Source organism: Mesoplodon bidens (genome assembly GCF_964165515.1).
Source record: "Mesoplodon bidens genome assembly, chromosome: 4".
NCBI lineage: Eukaryota > Metazoa > Chordata > Mammalia > Artiodactyla > Ziphiidae > Mesoplodon > Mesoplodon bidens.
The window spans coordinates 141,759,760-141,784,995 of NC_138160.1; the positions used below are offsets into that span (position 1 = coordinate 141,759,760).

General features: G+C 40.0%; 1 protein-coding gene across 1 annotated transcript; it reads right to left on the bottom strand.

The window, feature by feature from the left end:
- Window positions 1–1,723: 1,723 nt before the first annotated feature.
- LOC308615580 (uncharacterized protein) lies at window positions 1,724–14,245 on the bottom strand. Its single transcript, XM_081231151.1, has 4 exons — window positions 14,116–14,245; window positions 6,446–6,572; window positions 6,181–6,241; window positions 1,724–5,790 (listed from the first exon to the last, which is right to left on the bottom strand). The coding sequence occupies exons 1-4, from the start codon at window positions 14,116–14,118 to the stop codon at window positions 3,816–3,818; spliced, it is 2,166 nt and encodes a 721-aa protein (XP_081087277.1). The 5' UTR covers window positions 14,119–14,245; the 3' UTR covers window positions 1,724–3,815.
- Between the last annotated feature and the right edge of the window lie 10,991 nt (window positions 14,246–25,236).

Sequence of the window (25,236 nt, forward strand, 5' to 3'; positions counted from 1 at the left end):
AGCCTGATAACCAGAACAAAGTAACTGGCCCCAAAGACTGTGGAGTAAATCTGAATAATGCCCTGAACAGCAGAAAGACCTATGTATAGAAGAAAGTAAGCTTTAAGTAAGCCATTAGGACATCCTATGAGGGTTGTAGACTGGGGTCCTGAGACTGCCACTGAATGCCTTTTTCAACAGCCTGGTTTTTCAGAATTGAGTGGATATCAGCAATTTCTACTGTTTGCCGGTGAGTGATTGCATTTTGGTTTCAGAAGTGTTATGTGTGATAGGATAAGTAATTTTTGTATATAAGTATCTACCAAGGTTAGAGCATAGCAAGTAGCCAGTAGAGGGAGTGAAGGGCCCTACAAAGTCTGTTTGCCATCAGCTGTAGGGACCCCTTCCTTGGTCAGGAAACTATGTCTGTTGAGTTTACTACCAATGGTGTGTTTGTTCACATCAGATGCCTTGGTCAGTCACTAAGGCAGCCATGGCAGAGAAGGGATGTCCCATGAATATTGCCTAACATTGAGGTTAGAGGCCTCTAAGTGGTTACGGATCGCGGGGGCTCACAGGGCTAAGGTTAATACCATCAGATCCCAGGTGAGAGTGTGCCCAGAAGTCAATTTATTGCTCTGAACACTGAGCCTCTGCAGACTGAGGTTTAATATATGCGCAGAGTAAGGACTCGCATTGATTTGGACTTGGATATTGTGAGGCAAGTTACTCTCAGAGTTCTTAATGCCAAAGGGGGCAACCTTGGATAAGGAGCTATGATTGGTACACCTAGATCACTGGCAGTGGCCAAAGGGTCTGTAACAATGTGCAGATGAGTTCCATTCTTGGCCAGGTAATTCTCTATTGCTAGCACGATTGCCTGGAGTTTGACTAATCCATCTAATGCTTGGGTCCAATCTCTCATCCCAGATGGCCTGTCTGATTTAGGGACAGAACACAGCATCTCTGCAGTGGACCCCATCAGGTGTGGTGGCAGCACACTGTATATAAAGTATGTGGACTCCCTGGTCTCTCCTGGGATCCCAAGTGACTCCTCAAGTGGCCATGTGTCCAGAAAGAAGTGACCTACTCCAGAACAAAAGGCATCAACTCGGGGGGGGGGGGGGGGCGGCGGTGGACACAGTTCCTTCAGCAAGTGGGATGTGACAGAGGGGCCAGTTTTTGCTTTCGGCTGCAAGTACCAATGCCTTTTTAATGAGGAAGACTCTGGTTAGCAAAACTGAGGGGTCCTACATTCATGACCCAAGGCAAAATGGGAAATTGGCTGTGGAGGCTCAACTCTGGCCACGGGAGGGCCTCCATTTACAGAACAACTCTGTCAGCTGCCAGCAGAGCTGCTCTAATTGTGTGCAGTAACAGCTGAGACTAGTTTCTGGTACAAGAATGCCTTGGATAACTTGTGTCCACCATGGGTGGTTTAGAGACACCTGGATGCATAAACAGAGGCTGCTAAAGCCTTTATGGTAAATGGGTGTGGGGAGGGAGATGATAATGGAGTAACTGTTACTCAGACAAATTCCAAAGTGTATGATTCCCCATTGAAACTCGGTAAAAATTGAAGTGCTGTGTGAACAAGCAAGCAAACATATTTTACAAATACGAGACAGCCGGGATTACTGTGGCCGATGGAATGTGCCCATAACATAGGTTCTGCCAACTGCTTTTACTGCCCTCTCAACTCACAGTCACTGGTGTTGCCTCAGGAAATTTTCCAGAGTGGGATATGCATGGATTTCTAAAGATGTTTCCACATAAGCAGGCAGAGAGTAGGCTTGAGAGCTGGAAATAGTCTACAGATGGTGATGGGAGGAAATGTGATTTATACGAACGAGGATGTCCCCAGGTAGATCCCACTTGGGATACACCATTAGGTTTCAGAACCACAGTATTCCTGATATGAGGAAGGAGCTTATTCTCACATGTAAACAATGGGTCAAGGCAGACACTACCCAGTGCAGCAGAGAAACAAACCCCCATGTTGACCTCTTTGGCTGCACCCTTCTGAATGTCATGGTGAATCAGGAAAACATACTCACTAGCACTATTAATGGCATAAGGTGTTTCCTATACAAATTAGACATTATAAAGATATAATCTACAGAAGGTAGTAATCAGACAATACTCCCAACAATGAAACATGAATTACTTTCCAAGTGGACATGAGGCCTTACAGAAAAATTCAAACTCTGATGGATTTTGATGTGGAACTAGTGAAGACATCAGGGGAAAACTAGACTTCTAAGAAAATGGAAATCAAATATTTGTTGGTGGTGTTGGGGATACTCTTAACTACAGGGGCACAGAATCTGGGAAATAAGCTGCAAGACATTGTCCTCAAACCTCCTATTCATCTGTCTCTCTCCCAGTGTCGTGGCTCCAAAATCTGAAGAATACCCTCTTTGCAACTGCCTTTCAATCCAACTCAGGTAGTGCAACTGATGACTTCTAACACAGAGTCACAAAGGAGATGAATTCTGGTAAATCTACCTCCTAACATTACTCACAGGCAATGTATCTCCAACTCTATAGATTTTTTGTCCTATCACAAGTCTCTCTTCTTTTTTTTTTAAATTTTATTTCTATTTGTTTATTTTTGGCTGGGTTGGGTCTTTGTTGCTGCGCACAGGCTTTCTCTAGTTGCAGCGAGTGGGGGCTACTCTTCGCTGTGGTGCGCGGGCTTCTCATTGCAGTGGCTTCTCTTGTTGCAGAGCATGGGCTCTAGGTGTGTGGGCTTCAGTAGTCGTGGCACATGGGCCCAGTAGTTGTGACTCATGGGCTCTAGAGCGCAGGCTTAGTAGTTGTGGCGCACAGGCTTAGTTGCTACACAGCATGTGGGATCTCCCCGGACCAGGGATCGAACCCGTGTCCCTTGCATTGGCTGGCGGATTCTCAGCCGCTGCGCCACCAGGGAAGCCACCCCCTTTTTTTCAGTATTTATTTATTCATTTGGCTGTGCCGGGTCTTAGCTGCAGCACACGGGACCTAGTTCCCTGACCAGGGATTGAACCCATGCCCTCTTCATTGGGAGCACAGAGTCTTAACCACTGGACCACCAGGGAAGTCCCATAAGTCTCTCTTCTTAATTCAAATTCTATTCACCAACTACCAGTCAGAAGGAAAAACAAAAAGCAAAGAGGAAAATCATATTTTACGTAAAAGTATACTCTTTGACAACCTTTCTGTACATAAAAATTTATTCCAAGTGTTTAATAGAATGGAAAACTGAAAAAGGCTCCTATACCCACCACCCCCCAAAAAGGATCTGTCTCAGTAAAAAAGGTGCAATATATATAATAGATTAGGGGTATACGGAAACTGTGACCCAAGGCCAGTAGAAAAATCCCAACAAATACCAAACTGCCATTTTCAATGACCCTTTAACAGAGAATGAATAGAATATTATAAAAATTTAAGCCTACCTGCATATTAGAAATACATTTTAATTCACCCATGGATCCAACAGACTTCAAAACGGAAAGAGAAAAAAATCATGTGATTAAACTCAAAATCACTACCTTTAAATCTTATGTACTATTGTTGAAAGACAACTTACAGAACTCACATTAATATTTATTTTTGAAATTCATAGAGATCCTATATCCAAGGATACACTTTAAGAAAGATCCTTGCTAAACACAGCATATTTAAAAACTTTTAAAACAACTCTTTCATACTGAAGGTTTTCTGGAACATTAGGCATGGATTACTTTCCATCAAGTTATGTTACATTTATACCTCTTCATAGGAGTTTTCACGTCTAAGGATGTGGGCCAACTGAAGTGTTTCCCAAGCTGTTTACAAACAAGAGGTTTTATCTAGTGAACCTTTTCATGCCTTCGTAAATTACTGTGATAAAAGAAGGCTTTCCCACATTCTTCACATTTATATGGTTTCTCTCCAGTGTGCTGTCTAATGTGCCGTTGAATGCTTGACAGAGAAATGTAGGCTTTCCCACATTCCTGACATCGATAGGGTTTCTCTCCAGTGTGAGTTCTTTCATGCACTTGAACATAGGTGGAACTGAACGTTTTCCCACATATTTTACATTCATAGGAGTTTTCTCTAGTGTGGGTTCTTTCATGATTTCGAAGAGAACTGTGAGTACTAAATGCTTTAGAACATGTTTTACACACATACGGTTTCTCTCTAGTGTGAGTCCTTTCATGTCTTTGAGAAGAACTGGTAACAAACAATGCTTTCCCATATTCCTTACATTCATAGGGTTTTTCTCCAGTGTGATTTCTTTCATGATTTTGTAAACCTTTTTGAGAACTAAAACTTAAACCACATTGTTTACATTGATAGGGTTTCTCTCCAGTGTGACTCCATTCATGGATTTTAAGAGAACTGGGACTAATGAAAACTTTCTCACATTCTTTACATTTATAAGGTCCATCTCTAGTGTGTGTTATCATGTGATATTGGAAGGTTTTGTGCCAGGTGAAGGCTTTCCCACATATTTTACACTCATAGGGTTTTTCTCCAGTATGGGTTCTTTCATGCATTTGGAAACTTCTTTGAGAACTAAAACTTTTACCACATTGTTTACATTGATAGGGTTTCTCCCCAGTGTGACTCTTTTCATGTACTTTTAGAGAACTAGGATTAAGGAATACTTTCTCACACTCTTCACATTTATAAGGTCCATCTCTAGTATGCATTCTCCTGTGATATTGGAAGGTTTTGTGCCAGGTGAAGGCTTTACCACATTCCTTACACTCATAGGGCTTTTCACCAGTGTGGGTTCTTTCATGATTTCGAAGAGATGTGGCACTACTCAATGCTTTAGAACATGTTTTACACACATACGGTTTCTCTCCAGTGTGATGCCATTTGTGTCTTTGGAAGGAACTGAAATAACTGAAGCCTTTACCACACTGCTTACATTCATAGGGTTTCTCTCCTCCATGACTCCTTTCATGTGCTCGAAAGGTTTGTTTACGTCGAAAGGCTTTTCCACACTGTTTACACTGGTAAGGTTTCTCTCCAGTGTGACTCCTTTCATGGGTTCGAAGAGAACTGTGGTATCTGTAGGCTTTCTCACAGTGTTTACATTGATAGGGTTTCTCTCCTGTGTGAATTCTTTCATGTGCTTGAATGCTTTCATGACAACTAAAGGCTTTTCCACACTGTTTACATTCATAGGGTTTCTCTCCAGTGTGAGTTCTTCCATGTACTCGTAAGGAACAGTAATAACTGAAGGCTTTGCCACATAGTTTACATTGATAGGGTTTCTCTCCAGTGTGACTCCTTTCATGTATTTTAAGAGAACTGAGATTAACGAATACCTTCTCACATTCTTTACATTTATAAGGTCCATCTCCACTGTGTGTTATCATGTGTTTTTGAAAGGTTATGAGCCATGTGAAGGCTTTCCCACATGCCTTACACTTATAGGGTTTTTCTCCAGTATGAGTTCTTTCATGTTTTTGAAGACAACTGAGAGTACTCAATGCTTTAGAACATATTTTACATTCATACAGTTTCTCTCCAGTGTGACTTCTTTTGTGCATTAGGAAGGAAGTGAAATGATTAAAGGCTTTACCACAGTGCTTACATTTATATAGCTTGTCACCATATTTTTGAAACTTTCCCAGTTCATGTTCAATGTGACATTTCATGTGTCTAGTAAGGGATAAATGATCCATGAAGACCTTTCCACATGCACTGCATTCACATGGTTTTAGTCCAATAGTTTTCTTCTTCAGATTGAGAGATGGAATAAGGCTGAAGTGTTCTCCACAGGAACTACTGTCTTTACATTCAGAGAGTCTCTCTACCATAGGACTTCTGGGAAAAATGAAAAGCACATTTCTAATGACTTCTTTATTGATCTTATATTTCTTGTATTTATTATGATTTATAGGAATAGTATAGGTTTTCCACCTTGTGTGAATTGTTAGAAATTGAATATACTGAATGTACTGCAATGGGACTTCACCTTTCCTACTATTAAAAGTGATATTCAAATATAGGGTTTATTAATAATATTTGCAAGTGAACTAGTTTGCAAACACCTAACATTTATGTCACATTTAAGAAAATGTTTTTGGTAGAAATTTTCTAAGAAGAACCAAATTTGAAGAAGGGGCTATTTGTTTTGTTTGCTTGTTTTAAAAATTTCATAATTTACCAAGATTCTCACTTGAGACAATGCTTTGTATTGTGAGTGTGACTTACCTTAGGTTTCCCCCCTGGGTTTTGTACTGATCTCCAATGTCATGATATTCCCATGTTTTTCCTAAAATGCAGACCCAGAAAAATTATTCCAAAATATTAGAAATTAATAAGAATTATTTGATTCTATGTCCATTGTTTAGGGCGACCAAGCCCAGTTGATATCCCAACATCCTCCCTTCCCCAATTCCACATCTTAGAACAATGTCAAGTAGCACAAAGCATTTGTCCTCTAATTGACTAGGTGAAAGGACGTCACCATCCTTACCTACTGAGGCCAGGTTCCAGAAGATTTCCTGCATCACATCTCTGTAGAGTTTCTTTTGTGAAGGATCCAGCAAAGCCCACTCCTCCAGGGTGAAGTTCACAACCACATCCTCAATAGCCAATGAGCCCTAAAACACCCAAAATATGTGTACAGTAAGATGCGTGAGACTGACAGCACTAGACATCTATACTCCATTTATAGTAAGGTTACGTATGAACCTGTTGTTTCCAAAGAGTTATTCCATGACTTGATCATGAGAAACTTATTCTCTCCATGCTTCCTCATAAATTTAATGGCATCATGGACACATGGAAATTATTTACACATTATTTCTGTGATCACATGATAACTTATACCTCATTAATGGTAGAGCCCAGAGATTGCTGGGAAACGACAGAAATGCTATACAAGTGAAACAAATATCATTTTAGAGACATTGATTTCGTGTGAGAAAATTCTTTCATCTTCTCCCTTATTATCCACCATTTATAGCACTCCATGAGGTAGAGGATCAAATCTGCATGAGTTTTCAATGAATGAGTCTCCTGAGGAGAACTGGAAGCTTTTCTTCCAAGTCTTATCACCAAACATGGGAGTCCAGGGGGCCTGTAGAAATCAAACTTTTACCAAAGCCCAGCTGGCCCCACTGTTCCAAAGTCCTCCAGCTCTTTAGAAGTAATTAGATGCACCTGACTGAATGTAAATCTTCTTGTGGGGAAGCACTGCTTTTAAGTTGTGTAATAATGATCACAGACTGTGTTCTTCCCTTCTCTCTATGTATAATTCCATGCAGCTAGAAAGTTATTCTAAACTTAGAGCTCAGACCTGAGGAAAAAGGAATAACAGCTTAGACCACAAAAGCCCTCCACTCATGTGCCTCAGGGATTGTTCCAGCCGAACTGTAGAACACATACTGAGATAATAGCCAGAATAGCTCTTTCTGATCAAACCCTGTTCCCTTGAGGAAAACGTTAAGAGCTACAGACTGCGAGTGACTTCACTTAAGTTCATATGGGTTGATGGTGAATTTGTCCATGATTATAAAATATGTAAAGGTTTCATCAGTGGTTTCCTCCAGAACAACATAGGGTCTCCATTCTGCAATTGCAGGACCTAATGTTTCCAGAGCAGCCACGCTAGCTGCTGCCTGGCCAACTTATGCTCTGGAATTTATGAACCTAAAAGTTGTGATTTTCAATCTTACTAGAAGAGAATGAAAACATTTGAAAGTCTTCCTAGAGCCATGAGACGAATGACTTCAAAAGACAAACTGGTGTCTCTGGAACTGGGAAAGAGAAAATAAAGACGTTTTGAAATATGCCACAAATATTCTGTTCTTAAGGCCTGTACTGAAAAAAAATGTTTCACCAGTGTAATGCAAAGACAAAAGGAACAAAACAGATAGAACACACTATCCATAAACCCTAGCATAACTTTTTCTAACAGAAGATTAAAAACACACATAATGAAAATAACTGAAGGAAAAGAGAGACAGAAAGAAACAGAAGATGTAAGTGACAATCACTGAGATTTTTCTAAAGTTAATGATAGACAACAACTGTAGATCCATGAATCTCAGTGAACACTAAACATGAAAACACCTAAAAAGCAGACTAAAGTATATCATACTCTAACTAGAGAAAAATCAAATGCAAAAAGAACATATTTTAAGAAGCCAGAGGGGAAAACAGACCTCAGGTATAGAGAAATTAGAATTAAACTGGACATCTTTTCAGAAAACAAACAAGCAAGAACAGAGTGGATTGAAATGCTTAAAGTTCCGAAATTAAAGCCACTCTAAGAATACTACATCAAGGACAATTATCCTTACAAAACAAGGAAGAACTGAGGACTTTCTGAGACAAAAATTGAGGGAATTTGTTATTACTACATCTACTTTGAAACAAATGTTCAAAATTCATAAGAAAGAATACAAATGATGAAGGTGGATTAGGAGAGGAATAAATGAACATCTTTAATATTATCATATATAACAGATAAGCCTTTGTGTAAAATAATATTAACAACAATGACACTGGTAATGAAAGCCTTGTGGATAAGTAAGGTAAGACAGGAGGGAATTGAGAATAGTGTGGTATGAGATACCTGTACAACAAATGAAGAGGTATAGAAGACATAGGCTAATTCTAAATATATTTAGAAGACGTAGGCTAGTTCTAAATATATACTGAAAACTCAAGGGCAACCACCAAAAAAAAATTTTTTTTAATGTGTAACTGATAGGCTAAGAGAGGATTAAAATGAAGAATCAGGTAAAATGCTCAGTTAAAGCCAGAGAAGGTAGAAAAAAGGGGGAAGGCAAATGAAAGAAAGAACAAGGGCAACAAATAGAAACAGGAGAATGTGCGGTAGATATTAATCCAACTGTATTAATCACCAATTCAATCATCAATGGTCTCAATACAAGTGAAAGACAAATACAGTAATATCAGATTTTAAAAACTGTAATTATATGTTGTCTACAAAAAAACCATTTTAAATATGAAGACACAGGTAGATGAAAGGTAAAGGGATGGAGGAGATAAATGCACTATGCCAAAACTAATCCAAAAAAAGCTGGCATTGGTATATGAATTTCAGATAATGCAAATTTCAGCCCAAGGAAAACTCAGCAATAAAAAGGGGCTTTACATAGGAACAAAAAGGTCCATTCTCCAAGAAGGTATAACAATCCTTCATGTGTACATACATAGCAACAAAGGGACAAAGTACTTAAGGAAAGATGTGAAGAATGCAGGGAGGAATACATGAATCCATTATTATAATTGTACATGAACACCCTCTTATCACAAGCTATAAATTTCAGCAGGCAGAAAATCAGGAAGGACAGAGTTGAACTGAACAAGAACTATGAAACAACTCAACTTCACTGTAACCTATGGAATGCTTTATGCAACGGGGCAGAATACACATTCTTCTCAACTTTACATGGAACATTCACTAAGACAGAACACATTCGAGGATATGTAACATACCTTAACAAATCTGAAAGAAGAAAAATCATACAAACAATGCTCTTAGGGCTTCCCTGGTGGCGCAGTGGTTGAGAGCCCACCTGCCAATGCAGGGGACGTGGGTTCGTGCCCCGGTCCGGGAAGATCCCACATGCCACGGAGTGGCTGGGCCCGTGAGCCATGGCCGCTGAGCCTGTGCATCCGGAGCCTGTGCTCCGCAACGGGAGAGGCCACAACAGTGAGAGGCCCACGTAACCACAAAAAAACAAACAAACAAACAAAAAAACGACACTCTTAGACCTCAAAGGCAATTAATCTAGATATCAATAACAGCAAGAGTTGGAAAACCTCTCGATACCTGGAGATTCAACAACACCCTTCGAAATAATACAGAAGATCAAAGAAGTCTCAAGAAATATAAAATTTATTTTGAACTAAATGAAATGAAAACATAATGTGTCAAAGGATGTGGGATGCAGCAGAAGCAGTGCCTAGAGGGAAATTTATGCCATAAAACAAATACACTGGAAAAACACCAAGATGTGTAAACAATAACGTAAAAGCATGTACCTTAGGAAACGATAAAAAGAAGAGCATATGAAACGCAAAGTAAACAGAATAAAAGAAATAATAAAAATTAGAAAAAATGTAAGGTAACTGTGGGATATTGATGGAGAAAATTTTTTTTAACTCTTGTTCTTTTTTTTTTTTAATATTTTTTTATTTGTTTGGCTGCACCAGGTCTTAGTTGCGGTTCATGGGATCTTCATTGCAGCAATGCAGACTCTTAGCTGCAGCATGCATGTGGGATCTAGTTCCCTGACCAGGGATGGAACCCAGGCCCCCTGCATTGGGAGCAAGAAGCCTTAACCACTGGACCACCAGGGAAGTCCCTAACTCTAGTTCTTTACCAAGATTAATAACATTAATAAATATCTAGTCAAGATAACTAAGAAAAGAGGGAAGACAAGTACAAATATCAGAAAGGAACAGAGGGCAAAATGAAAATGAAAAAGAATTTGATAAAAATCCAACATCTATTTATGAAAACAAACTACTAACAGAGGGAACTTTCACTTCCTGAGAATGAACATCTTCATGAATCCTGTAGCTAAATCTATAACATCTGTTCGTATAACATGATTATCCCTGTGAAACATCTGAAAGAATCCACAATGAAAGAGATAGCTCCTGGAATCAATAAGAGACTGAGATTGAGGGTTAATCAGTTGCTTTCCTATAGACCCACACAAATGTATTCAACTGAACTTGGAGAAAGATGGCAAGGAAATTCAAATGAAAAGGGAACCTTTTAGACAAATAGCACTGGAAATAACAGATATCCACATAAAACACATGCACACACACAGACACACAACAATGAATGTAGACACAGGCCTCACACATTTCACAAAAAATAACTCAAAACACATCATAGATCTCAATGTGAAATGCAAAAGTAATAAACTCCTAGAAAATAATACAGAAGGAAATGTAGGTGACTCTGGGCTTAGTGATGAATTTTGAAATATAACACCAAATGCAAGGTCTGTAAAAGAAAAAAGTATAATTTCACTTCACTGAAATCAAAACATTCCTGCTCTGAGAAAGAAAAGTGTTAAGAAAATGAAAAAACAAGTCAGAGAGTAGGAGAAAATCTTTGCAAAACATTTATCTGATAAATGACTGGTATCCAACAGATGCAAAGAACTCTTAAAGCTCAACAGTAAGAAGAAAAACAACCTAATTAAAAATGAGCAAAAGATCTGAACAAACAGCTCCCCAAAGAAGATACACCAAAAAGAAATATGCCACATGAAAACATACTCCACATCAACTGTCAATGGGAAATTGAGTAAACAACGAGGTATCACGACACACTTATAAATGGCTATAATTCAAAATACTCAGAACGCCAAATGTTGGTGAAGATGGGAAGATAATCCTCATTCATTGCTGAGATGAAAGGAAATTGGTACCCTAACAATGAAAGACAGGAGCTTTCTTTCAAAAAATATACTCTTATTATGTATAGTAAGATTCAGCAATTACACTCCTTGCTATTTGTCCAAATGAATTGAAATCTTATGTTCACAGAAAACCTGTACACAAAAATCTGTAGAGGCTTTATTCATAATTGGCACGAGTTAGAGTTAAGCATGATATACTTCAAGAGTCTAATAACTAAATGATCAGTGCAATGAAATACTCTTTGGTGATAAAAAGAAATGAGGTATCAAGCCTTGCAAATACATGGAGGAAGCTTAAAAGTATATTGCTAAGTGAAAGAAGCCAATCTAACAAGGTTATATACTGTATGGTGCCAAGTATATGAGGTTCTGGAAAAAACAAAAGCATCAGACCATAAAAAGATCTTTGGCTGTGAAGATTTTTGGCTTTCATTTTAAAGGATTTGAGGGTTAGAGATGAATCAACAGGTTGAGCACAGAGTATTTTTACATAAGTAAAATTACACTACATGTGCATAAATGATGGACACATATTGTATATTTGTCAAATCCATACATTACATAACACAATACAAAAGGTCCACACTAATACAACCTGTGCACTTTTAATGCATCAGTATTGGTTCAGCAATTCTAACAAATGTAGCAGTCCTACAAGATTTAAAAAACAGTGAATACTGTACGGATGGAGAAGGGTTATGTGAGAATTCTCTATAATTTCTATTCAATTCTTCTCTAAACCTAAAAGTGATCTAAAAACGCTGAAGTCTACACCAAAAGAAGAAGACGACGATGACAGATCTGTACAGCTCACCCCTGAGGACTTCCTGGTTTTTCCTTAGGTGTGGTGAACCATGGGTGTGCTTATCTAACAAGTCTGTCCCAATTGAGGGATGAAGGGCAGCAACTCTCCACTGAGCTCCAGCACACCCTGACAATACCTCAGGGTGTATACTAAGGTGTCATCCTTATATGCACTTCCCCAGACCTGTGCATTCAGTTAATCCCAAGCAACTACCCAGGGAAACAAGGTGTTGGAGACAATGGCTCCTCCACCACCACAGCATGTTTCAAAGGACTGTAGAAAGAAATGTCACCTCTCCACCGGGAGGCATAAGCCAGAGGGCCAAGGTTTAGCTCCATCATATAACAAGTAGGTGTAAGTAGTCAGTCTGAGCTGACTGGGGTGCTCTTTGCAGTACCAAAGCCATCAACAGGCACCTCAGTGGAGCCCTCTATCTTTAAGAGATCCCAGTACATGGAGACAATTACAGCTTTAATGGCATATTAAGATGGGACCTGGGCAGTGCCTTGCATCAGAAGCCTATGGCCAACTTAAGGCCCTCCTCCAGAGAGCCTCCCATCACTGCCAGCAGGGTTAGAGGCCTCCTCATGACACTGACTGCTTTATAGAATTTAAGGAACTCACTTACGTTAGGTTTGAACTAATCTCTTTGCTGTGCCAAACTGAGACAGTGGGTGTTGTCCATCATAACCCAGAGGGTAAGGAGCCTTGTTGTAATAGATGAAGGGGCAACAGCCTCTTAAAAGTTATTTTAAAAGTTTTGGTGAGCCTTCTGGAATCTCACCACCTACTAGCTGCTTTTCCCTGTCTCTTTTCTTTCACTTTCTTTGAAGTAACTGCTCTCTAAGTAGTGACTATCTTTTGGGCTCACCTCATTCACAGGGTATAATCATCCTCCTACTCCCCCAGTCCTCCCCTCAACACTAATGTCTCGGCAAACCCAGCTTCAGTCACACCTTCACTCTAAACACAGAGAGGTTCCAGCTCAGACATCAATCCAGGACCACTGGAAGGAGGGCCCCATTCTCATATTCCTGCTCCCAAAGTACAAGGGATTAACAGAAATTGCCAACTCGGAGTTCTCCGTGTATACAACCCAGGCTTGGTGAGGTCAACAATGCAATACAGGGCAGCACAGCGTACAGAAGGAGACCCCAGCAAACAGCAGCTCACGGGGCAGGAGCCTCCAGGCTTTCTTATCAGCCCGTCCAGGTAAAAAGCACTAGGGGAAAAGGGAGGGATGAGGCTTAACTTTCAGTCGTCAAACATCAAATATGCGGATCTCAAGTAATTATTCCAAGCACAAAAACTGTAAGAAAAACAGGCATTCGCAATGGATTGTTTGTGTATAAAGAAACACTAAAAGGATGATGAAGTAGTAATCAAAACTAGTTATCTGAGGGTGTCTGGAGTTAACATCAGAAGAGTGGAGGAGGATATGCGGGCAGGGAGTCCTGAGATACTTTCCTCCCTTAGGAGTTTACACTTTTCTACAAAGGAAACTACTGCAAGATCTGATCCTTTAGACAGTAATGGATATAAACTTGTAATCCATAAAAAATGAAAACCTCCTTTCAAACTAAAAGGACAAGGGACATTATAGTTGGTCCCTCTACTAAACAGAAGGGTCCCCTAATGACACTCCCCGTGGCCAACGCACAATCTGGAAGAGACACTAGGCTGCGGGTGCAGAGTTGCCCAGAGAGGCTCCGGGGTCGGGCTGAAGACGCCACCCTAATGGACCGGGTGCCGGCTGCCGGCTCAGCCCCCATGCTGCAAATCGGAGGGGACTGAGGTCCGCGTGGCGCTCCCGATGGATTCGGGTCCGCAGACTCCGGAGTTGACCGCGAAGAGGCCGGTTCCGGACGCTTCCGACCAGTCCCTCCGCCCCGTCTCCGCTCCCCGGGGCAGCACACTCACCATTGCAAGGTTTCCTAGGTCTTCCTGCGTCCTTCCCTCGACTCCAACCACCAGAGCAGGTCAGAGAAGAACAGAAGAGACGGAAGCGCTACCAAAGACCCTGAAGGGTAGGTAAGCCGCCATCCCTGCGTGGTGGGAAGAACCGACGTCCACGCCGGTGCGCCGCGTCGCCCCGCCTACCCGCCTCACCGGCCTCCTGATTGGACAGGTCCCAGTGCCCCACCCCCTCATGCCTGAGTGACAGCCTGGGGAAGGAAGCCTGAGTCAGCGGAACCAATTTCCGCAGTTGGGATGGGACCTGTCCCTGCCTGGCACTTTGGGTTTGTGACAGAAATTTTTCCTGGCCCGGGATTGCCTCTGCTGTCTTCCGCAGCTCCTCGTGCACTGGGATTCCTGATTCAGTTTCAAGACGGAGCAAGTACAGATAAGAGGATGGCTCAGGCCCGCCCTGCCTGGAACAAGGTTTTATGTCTTCCAGGGCGCAAGGGCTTGGTGTAAGGCTGTATGGCCATTCTTGGAGCTGTGCTTGTTAAGAAACGCAGACACTTAAATGTGAATACACCGTCTGTAGTAAAGGGCCGGCTCCATTTTCATCTTTGGTCCTTGACAGCGCTGAACCTTCCACCCATCCCTGCCTCATCCCCACTCATTAAGTACTTAAGGTACCTAATCCCAGCGCACTTGCTCTGGTAGGAGGTCTGAATCAGTCACCTGGGTGCCAGGACAAATCTCAGTCAAACCACAGGCTGTGAGGTGTGTGCATTAACTTCTCAGGTGTACATTTTACACTGGAAGGAAATTTATTTTAGATCAGTGTTCCCTGTGTGCCTAGAAAACCTTGAAATGTCAACAACTATAATATATATATATATATATATAAGGCAATTGTATTCCTATTTCCACTGACAGAAGAAAAACTATAAATTGTACTTAAAATTGGAATGCACTTAGAAACTCTTCCTGCCCCCATCTTTATTGAAATATAATAAATTTGCATCTGAAGATTAAAACATGATGATTCTGATACTTACACTGTATTGTATAATTGATATTTGCTGAGAGAGTGGATCTTAAGCATACTCACCATGCAAACAAAAATAAAGGGGACTAAGTGAGGTGATGGATGTGTTTAACCTGGAAAGTCTTATATTCCCAAGAGATTGAACTGCAAAACTCTTTTACATTGCAAAATACTTCAGGCATTGATTCATTTGAACAGCTTTATGGAGATATAATGCACATACTTTAGAAGGCATTTATTAAGTGTACATTTTAATGGTTTCAGTATATTTGCAGATACACACAATTATCACCACAATTTTTGAGGATTTTTACTACTTCAAGAAGAAACTCCTCCACCCTTTGGCTATCACTGCTAATCTTCTTATCCTCCTCCTCCAATCCCCCAGCCTAAAAAACCACTACTCTACTTTCTATTTCCATATTCTGCTCTTTCATATTAAAAGAATTATATATGGCCTTTTGAAGGACTTCACTCACTCAGCATAATTTCTTCAAGAGACAACTATGCATGAATATTTCCTTCATTTTGTGTCAGAATAATATTCTACTGATTGGATAAAACATGCTGTTTACCTATTCACCTGTTAATGGACATTTGGATGTTTCTCCTTTTTGCTTACTATGAATCACATTACTATAAAATTCATATATAAGTTTTGATCAAACATGTGTTTTCATTTTCTTGAGCATGTACCTAGGTGGGATTGATGGGTCATATGATAATTCTAGGTTTAATATTTGAGGATCTCCCAGACCTTTATCCAGAGCAGCTTCGCCATTTTATCTTCATTCCACTCCATATGAGAGTTCAAATTTCTCCATGTATCCTCGATAAAACTTATTGCCTCACTTTTTAATTTTAGCCATCCTAATTGTTGTCAAGTGGAATCTCACCGTGGTTTTGATTTGCATGTCCTTGATGACTAATGATATCCAGAATCTTTTCATATGCCCTTGAACATTTGTGTATTTTACTTGGAAAAATGTGTATTCAGATCCTTTGTCATATTTAATTTGATTTTTATAAATTATGTTATGTCTAGATATTTTCATTACAAGTTCCTTTTCAGATATAAGATTGGCAAAATTTTCTTCCATTCTGTGGGTTGTGTTTTCACTCTCTTGCCCTAAAAATTTTACTTATAATTGTAGTAATATACACATACCATAAAATGTACATGTTCACCACTTTTAAGTGTATAGTTCAGTACTATGTAATACATTGCCATTGTGAAACCAATCTCCAGACAATTTTCATCTTCCCCAAACATGTTGAGATAAAAAAATAGACTGCCAGTTATTTCTCCAGCAAAGTATGGGTTTATTCAGGATGAGCAAAAAACTGTAATTTGGGATCTGCAACCTTGGCATGCAAGATCCCTGGAGCAAGGAGAGGACTCTTTTAAAGAAGGGAAAAGGATGTTGGGAGGGCTATAGTAAACAAAGAATGATCTGAGCAACTGAGGGTTCAAAGTACAGTGGCTTTCATTGGCTGAGTTATGACAGTTTCTCACTGGCCAAAATCTTGAGGCAAGAGGAGAAAGTCCTCCTTCTTTCTGTTGGGCTCAGCTATCCTCATAGGGTGTGATATCTTCCCTTCTGGTCTCCTATTTAATTTAGGTTTCTGTTTATTAATTTTTTTTTTTTTTTTTTTTTTTTTTTTTTTTGCGGTACGAGGGCCTCTCACTGTTGTGGCCTCTCCCGTTGCGGAGCACAGGCTCCAGACGCGCAGGCTCAATGGCCATGGCTCACAGGCCCAGCCACTCCGCGGCATGTGGGATCTTCCCGGACCGGGGCACGAACCCGTGTCCCCTGCATTGGTAGGTGGAGTCTCAACCACTCTGCCACCAGGGAAGCCCTGTTTATTAATTTTTTACATCCGTAAGACAACAAGTCCTCATTCTCCCATTGCCCAGCCCCTGGCAAAAACTATTCTACTTTTTGTCTCTAGGAGTTCAACAACTCTAGGTACCTCATACCAATGAAACCATACAGTGCGATTTCAACAGTGTTAAATATTCTGATCCAAGAAATTAGGATGTTTTCACATTTATCTTACATTCATTTATTTATGTTGACCATGCTTTGTAGTTTTCTGAGTATTCATTTTGTATTCCTCTTGCTAAATTTATTCTTATTATTTTATTCCTTTTCATCTTATTAGAAATGCATGTCTTAGTTTCATTATATCATTGCAAGTGTATAGAAATACACTAAAAATAATTATTATATTTTGATCTTGTATATTATCACTCTGCTGAACTCAGTAATGAGTTCTAATACTTTTTTTAAAAATTCTTTAGTTTTTTCTGAATAGAAGATATCTCATTTGGAAATGGAAATAGTTTTTCATCTTCCTAACCAATCTTTAAGCATTTTATTGCCTTTTCTTGTATAATAATTTTGGCTAAAATCTCTAGTACATTCTCAGATAGAAGTGGCAAGACCAGATATCCTTATTTTGTTCCATATCTTCAGATGAAAGCATCCAATCTTTCATCATTAAAAATATTAGCTTTGGGTTTTCCACAGATGTTCATTATGAGGTTAAGAAATTTCTTTCTATTCCTGTTATTCTGAGTGTTGTAATCATGGTGTATATCATAGGTGTATATCACTACAACCTTCCCTTTTACTACTCCTTATGCTGCATACAACTGTCCTTGTATATTTCTCCCCTGGTTTTTACTTGACACTAAACACCATGGAAAATATTTAATTTCTTCTGCTCTTTAATAAAAATTGAAGTTGTTACTTTTATTTTCCACGTTTCCAGAAAATGTGCTGGAAGTCTAAGCATATGGAAATGAAAGCTGTGAACAGCAAAATGTGCTATGGGCTTTGTGGATCATCAAAACGAGAGGCGTCCTGCTTAAAGGAAAAAACATTAAAAATTTCCCATATCTCCTTTTATACTCAATTATGATATTACATGAAATGACACAAATTACCTAAATTTATAGGCTTCAGTTGAGTCATAAAGGAGATATTTAAAATATTACATAGTATACTAAACAGTAAATTTATATGTTATAACTTAAGTACTGCATGGTACCTCAGGAAATACATCAGTGTTTAGATGACAAGTAGGAAAGGCAAAAGCTGTTCCAAAGGACCAGGAGCTGGCCTGTATTCTTTGTAAGGCCAAGTCTTTTCCTGTTGAAAAGAAAATGTCACATACCTCCTTCATCAAGGCACTCAGTGGCCATGAAGGACCAAGACATTTATATGGATATTTTGTAACACTATCTCTAAAAATGGTAAAAGATAAAAGTTCCAAATCATAAAAATGACCAGTACTTTCCTTTTCTTACTAATATGACTGACTGGAATGTCTTATGAAAAAACTTCCACTCTAATTCTCGTTTTTACCTTCTAGAAAACAACAATTATGATCACCAATGAGAGAAAGGTTTACCTCCTCACAGCATTCAATACAGAAAAACATCTTGCTTACTTAAATAGAAATCATATCCTTTAACAAGAGTCAAAATCCTATAAGAAGTCCATTTCAGCATCCTGTTGCTATTATACTTCACAGTCCTTTGCGGTCTGTGTTCATTCTTATTAAAATTCATTATACTCCTCTCTTACTAAATTAGAAGAAAGGGATATTTGTTTTGTTTGCACGTTTTTAAAATTTCATAATATACCAGGATTCTCAGGTGAGTCAATGCTTTCTATTGTCAGTGTGACTTACCTTGGTTTTCCCTCCTGGTTTTTGTACTGCTCTTCAATGTCATCATCATCCCATTTTGTTCCTAAAATGCAGACCCAGTAAAATGATTCCAAAGATTGGAAATTAAAGAAATATTATTTGACTCTATGTACATTGTTAGCTGTGATCATGCCTGGTTTATATACCAACATCCTTCCTTCTCACATTACACAACTTAGAACCTCAATGAGCAAGAAGCATTTGATCTCTACCTGACTAACTGACAGAAAGTCCCCATCCTTACTACTGAGGCCAGGTTCCTAAAGGTTTCCTGCATCACATCTCTGTAGAGTTTCTTCTGTGTAGGATTCAGTAGAGCCCACTCCTCCAGGGTGAAGTTCACAGCCACATCCTCACAGGTCACTGAGTCCTAAAACATCCCAAGTATGTGTACAGTAGGATGAGTGACAGCACTGGACACCTATATTCCATTTATGGGAAGGTTATGTATGATTCTGTCCTTTCCAAACATCTACTCACCCTCTGTCCACACTTTCTTTGTCATTAATTTATCAGTACCATAAAGACATGAAAATTATTTACACATTTTTACTGTGATCACATTACATTTTATTTCTCTCTAATGGCAGGGCCCAGAGAATACTGGGAAATGACAGAAATGCTATACAAATGAAGCCAATATTATCATTTTAAGACCATCAATTCCTTATGAGAAAAATTCTTTCATTTCCTTCCTTATTACCCACCAATTCCAGCACTCCAAGAGACAAGGGGTCAAATCTGTGTGAGGTTTCAATGCGTAAACCACTGTGAATAACTACAAGCTTTTTCTTCTCTTCCCATTACCAGGCATGAGAGTCCAGGAGGCCTCTGGCAATGTAACATTTAAGAAGGTCCAGCTAGTGACAGATCCTACAGTCCTCCAGGACATTAAAAGTGACAAGATGCAACTGGCTGAATGAAAATATTCTTGGGGAGAAGCACTGCTTTTGCCCTGTGTCATATGTATTACAGACTCAGTACCTCCTTTGTCTCTCTGTCCAATTTAATGGACTAGAAAGTTATTTGGAACAGAATTCAGACATGACAAAGAAGGCATGACAACTTAGACCACAAAATCCCTACACTCCTGTGCCTCAGGGCAGCTTCCTGCCAATTCTGGGAACACACAGGCATACACACTGAGATAATAATGTCAGAAGAGCCCATGTGGCACACCATGACAGTTGATCCTCATCCCTGCTGACATTAAAAAACAATTTAAGGAGAGGAGAACAAGATGGCGGAGTGGAGGGACATGGAACTCACCTCCTCCCACCAGTACATCTACATGTGGAACAAGTTTTTTAGAATACCTATTTAAAGCTTGCAGAAGATCTCATATAACAAAAGCTGCAAGAAAGATCCCCACATAACTGGGTAGGATGAAGGGAGAAGAGAGAAGAGGAACTGAGACGGGACCTGTGTCCCTGGGAGGGAGCTGTAAAAAGGGAAAGGTCCCCTAAGCCAGGGAACCTCCTTCACCAGCTGGGAGGTCCACCAGGATAGATAGGGAGCTTCAAAGGCTGGAAAGGAGAGTGTGGCAGCTGGCCTGCAGCCTGGCAGGGTAGAGAGAGATCAGAACTGAAGGTCCTGGTAACGTGCCCACACTTCTCAGCCCAAGACATGTGCCTGCTGGTGTGTGCAATGACTAGGTGCAGAAATGTGGCTTCAATGGACAGACCCGGGGAGAGGACTCAGTCTGCCTGCACAGAGACAGCCCACAGGGCCTGGACTGTGGCCTGGGTCACAACTGGGGGCATGAGCAGCATGGAGAGTGGGTCTACCATAGGAGCCCCATTGTCAACACGGGCAGGAGGGGAACAGGTCTGCCATAGCAGCCTCATTGTCAGCATGCTCATAGCAGGGATCTAGCTGCAGTGGGTTCTTTGAACTTTGTGGGCCTGCACAAGCAGAGGCAGGGCTGAAATCTGAGCCAATTGCAGGCAGTCCTACTGCAGGTGCTGGGCTGCAGCTCCAGCGGGTTCTCGTTCCAGCAGATTTTGGGACCAGGACTGCTTATGCTCGCCTGAGAGCCACCTGAGCCGATTATCTGCTGGCTCAGGGGACATGACTCTGTGGGTTTAAACACTGGTGGCCCTGTGGGCACGCATACCTGCCTAAAGAACCTCTAACCTGATTACCAGAGCCCTCAAGTAAAGGCGGCCATCAAGGACAGTGCCAGCAGCAGTGATCTTTGTGGGTACACACACCAGGTGGCAATTAGCATCACAGAATCACACATCCCACAGACATCTCCTGAGGATGAAGAAGAAGTGGCTCCTTTCCCAGTGGGAGGCCTCCAGTGTCACCTACCTCACACCACAGCTTAGAACCGGATCTAGGAGCTTCTATTCCAACGACTAGATAGCAGACCCTGCCCCCAAAAGACCTGTGACAACCACAGAGCAAAGAGGAGGCCCCACCAAACATCCAGTGCAGTCTCTGGTCACCACAAAGCCAAACACACCAACAAGTGCCAGCAGAACCTGATGAGACACATGGCAAGCATACATACTAAAAACAGCCCTTGCACCATGAATACTGGACTCAAGCAGTCTACACAGGGACACTCCCACAAAACATCAGCCCTGTAAGACCACAGTAGATAACTGTTTCTCCTAAACTGACAGAGTCAGAGAAATATAGGAAAAAATGGAAAAGCAGAGGAACTACTCTCAATTAAAAGAACAAGAGAAATCCCCTTAAAGAACAAACAATGAAACAGACCTCTCCAGTCTACCAGACCCCAAGTTCAAAAAGGAGGTAATAAAAATGCTGAAGGTATTAAGAAAGGCTACCAATAAAAATGTGGATCACTGAAACAAGGAACTAGAAACTATAAAGGTGAATCAATCAACATTAGACAACTCCATTGCCAATATGAATACTGAGTTAAACACAATAAATAGCAAACTTAATAATGCAGAACAATGAACAAGTGACCTGGAAGAAAGAATAATGGAAAGCACCCAATCAGAAGAGCAGACAGAAGAACAAATGAAAAATATGAAAGCAAAATATGAGATGTATGGAACAATATAAAGCATGCCAATTTACGCATAATAGAATCCAAGAAGGAGAAGAAAGAGAAAAGGGGATTGAAAAACTATTGAATAAATTATGGCTGAAGGGCTTCCCTGGTGGCGCAGTGGTTGAGAGTCTGCCTGCCGATGCAGGGGACACGGGTTCGTGCCCCAGTCCGGGAGGATCCCACATGCCATGGAGCAGCTGGGCCCATGAGCCATGGCCGCTGAGCCTGCGCGTCCGGAGCCTGTGCTCCGCAACGGGAGAGGCCACAACAGTGAGAGGCCCACGTACCACAAAAAAATAAATAAATAAAAATAAGTAAATTTAAAAAAAAAAAAAATTATGGCTGAAAACGTCCCAAACCTAAAGAAAGAAACAGATATCCAGGTACAGGAAGCACAGAGGGTCTCAAACAAGATGAACCCAAACAGACCTGCTCTAAGATATATCATAATTAAAATGGGAAGAAGTAAAGATAAAGAGAGGATTCTAAAGGCAACAAGAGAAAACCAAAGAGTCAATCACAAGAATCCACATAAGGCTATCAGCTGATTTCTCTACAGAAGCTTTGCAGGGCAGAAGGAGTGGCAAGATACACTGAAAGTCCTGAAAGGGAAAAACCTGCAACCTAGGATACTCCACCCAGCAAGATTATCACTTAAAATAGAAGGAGAGATACAGAATTTCTCAGAAAAGCAAAAACTAAAAGAATACAGCAGTACTAAGCCTATCTTACAAGAAATATAGAAAGGTCTTATCTAAAGGGAAAAGCAAGAATCTATATGAATGGGAAAATCAAAATAGTAAAGGTAAATATATAAGAGGACTGAAAATCACTTAAATAAACCAGTACATAGATTAAAAAAGAATCAAAAGAATACTGTGAAAGCAATTATAACTATAAGGAACAGCAAAAGGGTAATAAACATGAAGATGTAAAATAAGACATCAAAATCACAAAATGTGTGTGTGGGAGGGGAGTAAGAATGGAGATCTTTTACAATGTGTTTGAGCTTATATGACTACCAGTCTAAAGCAAGTACATACATTTACGGGTTAACAAACTTGAAAACCAGGCTAACCACAAACCAAAAACATACAATAGATTCACAAAACCCAAAATGAAAGAAACTCAAGCATAATACAAAGAAAACCATCAAACTACAAAGGGAAAAACAAAAAGAGAAAGGAACAAATAAGAAATATAAAATCAACTGGAAAACAAGGTTTTAAATGTCAATAAATACATACTTATCAATAACTACTTTATGTGTCAATGGAATAAATGCTCCGATCAAAAGACAGAGTGGTAAATTGGATAATAAAACAAGAACTTTCAATATGCTGCGTACAAGAGACCCGATTTACGGCAAAAGAAACATAAACATTGAAAGTAAGGGAATGGAAAAAGATATTTCATACAAATGGAAATTACAAGAAAGCAGGGGTAGCAATACTCCTATCAGACAAAATAGACTTTAAAACAAAGGCAATAAAGAAGGACAAAGAAGGACACTAGATAATGATAAAAGGATCAATACAAGAAGAGGATATTGCACTCATTAACATACATGCACCCAATGTAGGAGCATCTAAATACATAAAACAAAAATGAGCAGACATAAAAGGAGAAATTGATGGGAATACAGTAATAGTAGGAGAGTTTAACACCCCAGTGGCATCAATGGACAGATCTTCCAGACAGAAAATCAGTAAGGCAACAGAGATTCTGAATGACACAATAGAATAGTTAGACTTAATAGCTATTTATAGGACACTACATCCAAAGAAACCAGAATACACATTCTTCTCAAGCGCACATGGAACATTCTCTAGGATAAACCACAAAGTAGAACAAAAAACAAGGCTCAACAAATTTAAGAGGACAGAAATTATTTCAAGCATCTTTTCTGACCACAACAGCATGAAACCAGAAATCAACCACAGAAAGAAAAACAAGAAAAAAATGATTCCATGGAGACTAAAAACAACATGTCTCTAAAAAAACCAATGGGTCAACAATGAAATCCAAGAGGAAATTAAAAAATACCTCAAGAAAAATGAAAATGAAAACACAACCATACATAATAGATGCAGCAAAAGCAGTTCTATGAGGGAATTTCATAGCGATACATGGCTTCTTTAAACAAAAACAACAAATCCCAAATAAATAAGCTAACCTGCCATTAAAAGGATTAGAAAAAGAACAAACAAAACCTAAAGTCACAGAAAGAGGAAAATAATAAAGATCAGAGAGGAAGTAAATAGAGATTTAAAAAAAACATTAGAAAAGATCAATAAAACTGAGACCTGGTTTTTTGAAAAGATTTTAAGAAATCAACAAATCTCTAGCCAAGCTCAACAAAAAGAAAAGAGAGAGGACCCAAAGAAACAAAATGAGAAATGAAAGGGGAAAAACAACAACCAATACCACAGCAATACAAAATAATCATAAGAGAATACTATAAACAAGTATATGCCCACAAAATGGACAACCTAGAAGAAAGGTACAAGTTGCTAGAAATATACAGCCTACCCAAATTGAGTCAAGAAGAGAGAGATAATTTGAACAGACCAAGCACTAGAAGTTAAATGGAAGCTGTGCGAATCCCCTGGTGGTCCAGTGGTTAGGACTCAACACTTTCACTGCTGTGGCCTGGGTTCAACCTCTGGTCAGGGAACTAAGATCCCACAAGCCATGTGGTGCGGCTAAAAATAAATAAATTAATTTAATTTAAAAAAATTGAAGCTGCAATATAAAAACAAAAACAAAAAACTCCCTGCAAAAAGTCCAGGACCAGAGAGCTTCCCTGGGGAATTCTACCAAATATACAAAGAAGAACTTATACTGATCCTTATCAAACTATTCCAAAAGACTGAAGAGGCGGGTACACTCCCAAAGTCATTCTATGAAGCAACCATCACCCTGATGCCAAAACCAAAGACACTACACAAAAAAGAAAATTACTGGCTAATATCTTTGAAGAATACAGATGCAAATACCCTCAACAAAATGTGATCAAATCAAATCCAACTATACATAAAAAGGATCACACAACATGATCAAGTTGGATTCATCCCAGGCTCACAAGGATGGTTCAACACACACAAATCAATCAATGTGATACATGACATCAACAAAAGAAAAGACAAAAACCACATGATCGGGCTTCCCTGGTGGCGTAGTGGTTGAGAGTCTGCCTGCCGATGCAGGGGACGCGGGTTTGTGCCCCGGTCCGGGAAGATCCCACATGCCGCAGAGCAGCTGGGCCCATGTGCCATAGCTGCTGAGCCTGCGTGTCCGGAGCCTGTGCTCCGCAACGGGAGAGGCCACAACAGTGAGAGGCCCG

Bases quoted from the DNA above. Each gene is read 5' to 3' on its own strand.
- LOC308615580 (XM_081231151.1), bottom strand. The intron at 6,242-6,445 runs GTAAGGATGGTG...TCTGCATTTTAG, and splicing joins CTGGAACCTGGCCTCAGTAG to GAAAAACATGGGAATATCAT. The intron at 5,791-6,180 runs GTAAGTCACACT...CATTTTTCCCAG, and splicing joins ACCCAGGGGGGAAACCTAAG to AAGTCCTATGGTAGAGAGAC.